This window comes from Mesoplodon bidens, assembly GCF_964165515.1.
Source record: "Mesoplodon bidens genome assembly, chromosome: 3".
Classification (NCBI taxonomy): Eukaryota; Metazoa; Chordata; class Mammalia; order Artiodactyla; family Ziphiidae; genus Mesoplodon; species Mesoplodon bidens.
This window is the reverse complement of record NC_138178.1, coordinates 44966275-44975156: the sequence shown is the minus strand read 5'-3', so window position 1 is coordinate 44975156 and position 8882 is coordinate 44966275. Positions and strand designations below refer to the sequence as shown.

Below are 8882 nucleotides of genomic sequence, written 5' to 3'. Positions count from 1 at the left end.
TGTCAAGTTAGATTAAAAAAAAAAAGACCCATATATGCCACATAGATGCTGTCTACAATTATCATACTTTAAATATAGTGATACAGGTAGTTTAGAAGAAAACAATGGGAAAAGGTATACAACTTAAACCCTAATTTAAAGAAAGCTACACTACTATCAGTTATTGCAGACTTTAGAACAAAGAAAATTACCAGGATGAAAGAGGAACATCACATATTTATAACAGAGTTAACTCACTGAGAAGATAATCATAATCCTAAATGTATATGTACCTAACAACAGTTTCAAAATAAACAAAACAAACAGAAGAAATAGAAAGATAAATTGAAAGATTCATAATTATATTTGGCGATTTCAACACTCTTCTCAAAGTAACTGGTAAAACAAAAAAGAAAATCAGTAAAATATTGATGATCAGAAGAACACTACCAATCAACTTGACTTTGATTGTTAGATTTCTTCATAGGTGCCTTAAAATTATAACTTCTAACATAAAATTATAAAATTAGGGCTTCCCTGGTGGCGCAGTGGTTGAGAGTCCGCCTGCCGATGCAGGGGACACGGGTTCGTGCCCCTATCCCGGAAGATCCCACATGCTGCGGAGCGGCTGGGCCCGCGAGCCATGGCCGCGGAGCCTGTGTGTCCGGAGCCTGTGCTCCGCAACGGGAGAGGCCACAGCAGTGAGAGGCCCGCGTACAGCAAAAAAAAAAAAAAAAAAAAAAAAAAAAAATTATAAAATTATAACAACAAAATAGGCTCTTTCCTGGTGCATATGGAACATTTACCATGCATATCTTGGGTCATAAAACAAATCTTATCAAATATAAAAGATTTGATATCATACAAAGTATACTCTCTAACTTGTAATGAAATGAAACTAGAAATAAGTAAGAGACAATATTTAGAAATTTAACAAGACACATAATTTGTAACTTATGGGTCAAAGAAGTCATAATGGAAATTGGAAAATATTTTTAACTGCATAAAGACAAAATACAGCATACCAAAATTTGTGGAAGGAAGCTAAAGCAGTGTTTAGAAGATTTTTGGCACTTAAGTGCTTATATTTTAGAAGACAAAAGGTACCAAATTAATAATCTGAGGCCCCACTTTAATAAATTGGAAGAGAAAATTAAACCTATATCAAACAGATGGAAGAAAATAATAAAGAACAGAAAACATTGAAATTCAAAGCAGAAAAAAGTAGGGAAAATGAAATCAAAGCTAGTTCTTTTTTTTTTTTTTTTTTTTTTTTTCTTTTTGTGGTATGCGGGCCTCTCACTGTTGTGGCCTCTCCCGTTGCGGAGCACAGGCTCTGGACGCGCAGGCCCAGCGGCCACGGCTCACGGGCCCAGCCGCTCCGCGGCATATGGGATCCTCCCAGACCGGGGCACGAACCCGTATCCCCTGCATCGGCAGGCGGACTCTCAACCACTGCGCCACCAGGGAGGCCCTAAAGCTAGTTCTTTTTTAAAAGGTTAATAAAATAGATAAATAGAAATGGAGGAAACAGTTCCAAAATCTTTAGGAGGCCATAAATACCCTGATAACAAAACAAGACACAAACATTTTAAGAAAAGAAAAGTATAGATCAATAGAATTCATGAATATAGATCTAAAAATACAACAAAATATTACCCAATTGAATTCAGCAATATACAAAAAGACAATACATCATGACCAACTGGGGTTCATCTCAGAAATGCAAAGCTGCTTCAACAATCAAAAAATCAGTCCAGTAGTTTACCACATTCACGGACTATAGAAGACAAATTATATGATTATCTGAATTGATACAGAAAAAGCATTAGACAAAATTCAATAGTCATTCTTGATAAAACTGTCAGCAAAGTAGGAGTAGAAGGGAAATTCTTTAAGCTGATAAAAGAAAACCTATAACTAACATCATATTTAATGGTGAAGGACTGAATGCTTTCTCCCTAAGACTGAGAACAAGCCAAGCTTACCACTCCTATTAAAGATTGTACTCAGTTGTAATATTGTATGCCATGAGAATAGGTTAAAATATGAAGTCAGTGTATTAACAAATGGATAAAAGTAATGCAAAAAATAAGAACTGTGCCTCTTATTCCTGCTTTATATTATATATTGTGGTGTGAATATATTATGGAGGGAATTCAGCTACACTAAATAGTTTGAGACCACTGAAGCCAAATTCTTTCTAGGGTCCTTTTCAGTGCTACAAGTTGTAGTTGTATATGATATGATTAAATCTACATAAACAGTTTTTGCCTGTTCTAAGAAAGAAAAAAATAAAGAAAAAAAGAATGTACTGGAAGACTTAACCAGTGCACTAAAGAAAGAAAAGCAATAATATGCACACACATGAAAAGAAACAAAAATACCTCTCTTTGACATGATTGTCACTGTAGAAAATCCCAAGGAATCTACAAAAAAGATCCTACAGATAATAAGGAAGATTAGTGAGGTCGTGGGATACCATGCTAATATACAAGAATCAATTTTTATACTAAAATGAACAATTGAAATTTGAATTTTATTCTCAAATTACTGCTTACACTATCATACATGCACACACAGAAGAACTATTTGGTAGGATTTTTATGCTGAAAACTAATGTTGATGAAAGAAATTAACAAAAACCTAAATAAATGGAGACAAGGTACTGTGTTCATAGATTGATGACTCAATATTGTTAAGATGTCAGTTGTCCCCAAAATGATTTGTAGATTCAATAAAATCCCAATCAAAATTCCAGTAGTGTTTTAATTTTTTTAAGAATGCAAAATTACTAGAACAGCCCACAACAATCTTAGGAAAAAGAACAACATGGAAAACTCACACTGCCTGAGTTCAAGACAATACAAAGCTACAGTCATTAAGACAGTGTCACACTGGTGTTAAGGAAGGGATTTCAGAAATAGAGATTTAAAAAGTAGACCCACACACATTTGGTCAATGGATTTATGACAGAGGTGCAAAGGTAATTCATAGAAAGTGTAGTCTCTTCAATAAATGGTGTGTGATACTGGAACAATTTGACTTCCCTGTGCAAATTAATTAGTAGATTAAAAATAATGAAATAGACATATAAACCTCAACCCAAACCTCACATCCTATAATTAAAATAAATAACCTCAAAATGGATCATGGATCACAGACCAAACAGTAAAATCTAAAACTATAAAATTTCTTTAATAAAACATGGGAGAAAATCTTTATGACTCTGAGTGAGGCAAAGAATTTTTAAATATAACAGCAAAGCCATGATCCATAAAAGAAAAATATGATAAATTACTTTTTCAAAATTTAAATCTTTTGCTCTCTGAAAGACACTCTTATAAGAATGAAAAGAGTAGCCACAGACTGGGATGAAATATTTGCAAATCTCATATCTGACAAAGAACTTCTATACCCAGTATTCAAAGATGTCTCCAAATTCAACAATAGTAAGACAAAAAACTAGTTGAATCAATGGACAAAAGATTTGCAGACACTTCACCAAAGATAATATATGGATGAGAAACAAGCAAATGTAGAGATACTCAACATCATCAATCATCAGAGGACTGCAAACTAAAATAGAAAAAGGAATGACAATACCAAGTGCTTCAAGGATTTGGAGCAATTGGAACTCTTACCCATTGCTGCTGGGAATGTAAAATGATACAATCACTTTGGTAAAAGTTTGACAGTTTTTTATAAAGTTAAATATATAATATGACCCAGAAATCCCACTAGTTTGTATTCACTTAAGAGAAATAAGCACTTACAGTGACACAAAATCCTGTACTCAAATGTATATAACAGCTTTGTTCATAATCTTACAAAAACCAAAAACAACCTAGATGTCTTTGAACTGGTGAATGAACAGATGCTCTTTTGTATGCCCATAAATGGGATACTACTTAGCAATGAAAACAGTTGATACATGCCACAACATGGATGACTCTTAAATGAATAATGCCTAGTGAAAGAAGTTAGGTTCAGAAGGTTACCTACTATCATGAGTCCATTCCATGACATTCTGGAAAACATAAAACCACGGGGACTGAAAATAGATCAGTGCTGCCAGGAGTTGAAGGTAGAAAGAGAGTTAGTTTACAAAGTAGTAGGATAATGGAATTTTGGAGGATGACGGAACTGTCCTATATTTTGCTTGTTGTGCCTGATACATGATTCTATGAATTTGTCAAAACAGAAACGTTAATTTTAGTATATGCAAACTAAAATATATATGATTCTTTAAAAATATCCCTAACAATTACTTTCTTTTTCTACATTTGTTTCTAAGAAGTGATTCATTGCAAGATGAACCATTATTTACTATTAAAAAAGGAAAAAAAGCACCCATTAATCTATAGCTTGACAATGATTATAAAATATATCCTGATTTCAAAATCATCATACTGTGAAAAAAGTATATTTTAAAATATATATAATACGATATTTACAAATTGGAGCTTATTATCAGACTTCTATCCAGGGATATTTTATGAGTCCTGCATAAATCGGATTATTTTTCATTATTTGAGTATGAAGATTGAAACTACTATATTAGTCCATAAAAGTGGTAGTATAGTCATCGTTATATAAGAGAAATTAAAAGGAGAAAATAAACCTCACTTCAAACATTTTTTTTAAAAGGCCAAATGCAAAACATTAAGCTAGGATTGTCATTTATAAATGTACCTAATTTAAGGGAAATTCAATATATAAATTATCCTAGAAATAGATGAGTTAGAGCAGGTTGCGATAGGATGTCTGATTACTTAAATAATAATTCATCAGAACTCCTTTAAATAATAAATGTTCCACTGTGGTTTTAAACACCTTATTTTAGCCAAATTTGATTATCATGTGTTTCTTTGAGAACTCCTAATATGAGTTTAATCTGTAGATGAAAAACAGAGCTTTGTCTTTGTGCATTTTATCTAAAATATGATAAATTGCTTCACACTTTAATGGAGTCTATAGTTGACAGAGATTACTGTGAACTTCAGAGTGGTTACTAATTTGGGTATGTAAACACAACAGGCTTTGTTCTGGAGACAACAAATACTTGTATCTTGGGAGAAACAACAAAGACTGCAGAATTCATAATTATTTCAAAATTAGGACTGATACTTTATGGTATTAATAAATAGACTCAATTCATACCATAACCATTAGTGTTTGATATATATTGTGCACACACACACAAAGACAGAATGAATAGATCCAATTAAACAAATACTGGAAAAAATACTTAGCTCATAATTTTTTAAGTGATCAATGCAAACGCAAACTGCCATTTATTCAAGGGTGTGCTGCTTTATGACATTAATGTGCTCCTAAAGAGCTCAAGTCAATGTTCTGTAAAATTGTTATAAATCTTGAATGAATCTTGCAATAAAATAATGAAATATTTTGTCATGTAAGTTTTTATTTAACTGTGTTGCCTGTCTATATGTTGAATGTTGAATTTTCTTCATGGCCTAACAGTATTCAGAGATGTACAGACAGTTAGATACATCAGCTTTTTTCTTATTTGCAGGGTCATTATCCTGTAATATGTGACTTTTTCCATGAATACAACTCCTGGAAAAAATTTTTTTCAAATTCTAATGAGATACTAGAACCAAACATTGTGAAGAGTGTTCTATCCAGTAAAAAGAGCCTGGATTTTTTATTCTTAAATAGTGGAATGATGTTGCATACATGAAATAAAAAGGCAGAAGATACAATGAAGTATTGCATGTGCTCAATATACATCCATTTATTAATGCATATGCCAGAGGATTGCATTGTACTATGCATTTGGAGACGTCATTAACAAAGCACTTGCTTATCAATTTAACATGAATTAGTGGATCTTACTGTCTGTGTTTTCACACCCAGTAACAGCATAGTTCTGAGAGTCATGATACTTTTCATTTCTGTTCTTAACATATCAGACCAGCTTGTTCACAAAGCACAGTCACTGTAACAGGATCTTGTTCCTGCATGTGTATGTTACCCACTAACAGTTATGACCATAAGTTACAACTACAAAGTACTGTTCTACAGCCAAGTATTTAGGTACAGATTCTAAAAAGTCAAACCATAAAAACAGAGAAAATGCAAATATTCATAAACTATTTCATATTCAAACTCTAACCTAGTTATATTTTTATCTACTGAGCTGTAATAAGTTGTTTTCCTATTGCATTGTATGCATCTTGGGCTTATAAATAACATAAATTACAAAACTGTAAGCAATTTCTTCAGACTACATTTTACATTTTTCACTAAATAGTTGAAGACATGACTTTTTGCTCCAGTGCAATATATAGTAATGCTGCATTCAGTAAAAATTGTTGAATATTTCTAAAAAGAGAAAAGCGTTTAATTGATTATAGCACTCAGTAAATAAGGAGTTAGTCATAACTGTCAGAAGGAAAACACTAACAGTATAATTACTTATCATAGGTAATTTAAGAAACAAACCTTCCATCATACTCCTAAACCATTAGTCGTATTTCTTTCTAAAGGATGAAATTTAGTAAAGCCAAGACATAATGCTAGATGGCAAATGCTTCAACTTACCGTTTTGTTTTGTTTTGTTTTGTTTTGTTTTACAAATGTGATGTGACCTTGGCAGTTTTAAAGAACAAAGTTCTGTTGATATATCAAACACTGTTAACAAACTATTTAGCATTACTTTTTATAAGTTTGCTTTTAAGAGCATTTCTTCACAGTGATTTCAGAAAGGTTGGAAACCGGTTGGCATAAAATATTTCCCACATCTTCTATTTTAATATGCACGCAAAAATCATCACAATATATCTGCAACTATAAAATTACAAATGCTTTCTAGAAGTAACTGCATTTCTAGTCATGATAGAAAAGGGTATTTGTAAGACATCTATAATGAGGTAAGTCTAAATAAAATAGAATTTGAGTAACAGATGCTTTCATATCTACTGGCCATATACACCAATGTAACAAGGACAACTAATGGACCAACTTAAGAGACTTTTTTACTATGTTTAATGGATGAGAACTTGGTAACGAAATAAACATTTTAAAAGATACTCTGGATATTTCACTTTACATCATAATTTTGGCACTTCATGGAACATTTATTTCTCAAAGACCAGAAATGGTATAAAAGTTCCACAGGTTCTCCACATACCTTGTAGACATTGTTCTTGAGTACTGGCAAACACTGAAACATAGTGAAATAAACATTCCCGTGTATTTACACATGCATGCAGTAGTCAGTTATAGTTTATGAATTCTCAAAGATGCTCTCTTGCAGTATTTGTTTCAAGCACTCTCTTCAGCAGATCTTGTTTCAGATTTAAGTCTTACAAATTCTTTAGCCACATTGTCACTGGTCCTCTGCGAGAGGATTCTAAGGATAGTCAAACCAGTTTCATCCATAGAGACGTTTTTCAATAGGGGATACCATGCCCCGTGGCTTCCCTTTTCTGCTATGTTCTGGAGCTGAATTACTGTCATTCCGATAATTCGATCTTCTCTGGCAAAGCAGTAATCTTTAACTGAAAGGTGAAGTTCATAGGCCCGTGGGTGGTTTTCTTTACTCAGAATGCTGTGTGGATTAAAAATATGGATTTTGAGTGTTTTCAAATAGGGATCAATATGGTTCTAATAGACTGTTGAAAATTTTATATACTGCTCAGAATATTATATTGGCAAATAGAGTATCATTGTCTTTGAACTCTGATGCAAATATCCTTTAAATTTTACTTAGATTGTATTTACATAGCTATTGCTCTGCAGTCGAACTTAAAAACTCCTTCTTTCCCTAGATGGAAATAGGAAATCAGTCTAAAAATGCTTTACTGCCCTGATGTTAAGGATATTAATAGAAACTGGAATTAAAATATTATGTTGTAATTAATCATTGGAGGCAAGGTCTCCCCAGTGATATAGAGGTAGGAGGCATTACTAGGGGTCATGGAAGCTAAGCCAGGGGGGACGGGTACCTTTTGGAAGAATTTCTGTGCCATTTCAACATCCGTTATTACAATTTCCTTTCTTTACCTCAGACTCCTGGATATGCTATTATATCTAGGAGCCTTTTCTCAGGGGAATACACTGCACAGACTATCAAGAACTATTCACAAGATGTTAAATTGCATACAGATCTCCAGAGTAAATCAGTTCCAGCAGAGCCTGGTGCTTCAATGCCAGCTCTTTCCTATGGCAGCGGTTAGACCTGTCAAGATTGGGACTGAGGATGGCCTCTCCTAATAACAACCCAAGACAACTTAGTGCAGAACTGAACCTAATGAAGAAGGCTGAGTGGTGAAACTCTGAGGATAATCCTTCCCTGCCCCTTATTTTAATTCGTCCTAAGATAGTCCTGACTTTTTAATGAATGCACATCTATTCCTCAGCAGTACAAGCTTCCAAATTCCTTCCTTTTCTAAGTCATTTTTTCTGATCAAACATTTTGCCGAGTCAGACTTTTGTTTCCAGGTGACATTGACAACTAAACTGTATACTTATTTTAAGAGACAATCTGAAATAACATACAAGAAGATGGAATCCTGGGGGGTAAGAATAGAATGGCAAAATATGATGGGATCTGGGTTTTCTTGCGAAATAAAATGAGTCAAAATGCCACCTTTTCCCAGAATTGTGGTCTTGGTAGCTCACAGTGTTGTATTTGAATTTTGCATTATCCAAGTATTCCTAGAACCTTTTGGAAGACTTTTCAATTGGATTAAAGTTTTTGTGTAGTTTGGAGGAGCAGATAGGTGGAATCTTGTGAGCTGGTTTATTAGCAGGCATTATTAGTGGGATTAATCTGTTAGAACCCTTTTAATTGATGTGGTAGGATAGTTAAGTTTTAATGAGTGGTAAGAGAGTGAAATATTCAGAGAACAGAGTGCTGCAAGGTCTATGGA

At 33.4% G+C, this 8882-nt stretch overlaps 1 protein-coding gene across 1 annotated transcript in view; it reads right to left on the bottom strand.

Annotated features, from left to right (window-relative positions):
* Positions 1-7272: 7272 nt before the first annotated feature.
* Positions 7273-8882, bottom strand: part of UNC13C (unc-13 homolog C) — a gene marked incomplete at its 3' end in the record, with an annotated part of 599652 nt that continues 598042 nt past the window's right edge. Inside the window, exon 33 of the mRNA XM_081228462.1 lies at positions 7273-7558. Coding sequence (XP_081084588.1) covers positions 7273-7558 — 286 coding nt within the window. The remainder of the gene's footprint in view (positions 7559-8882) is intronic.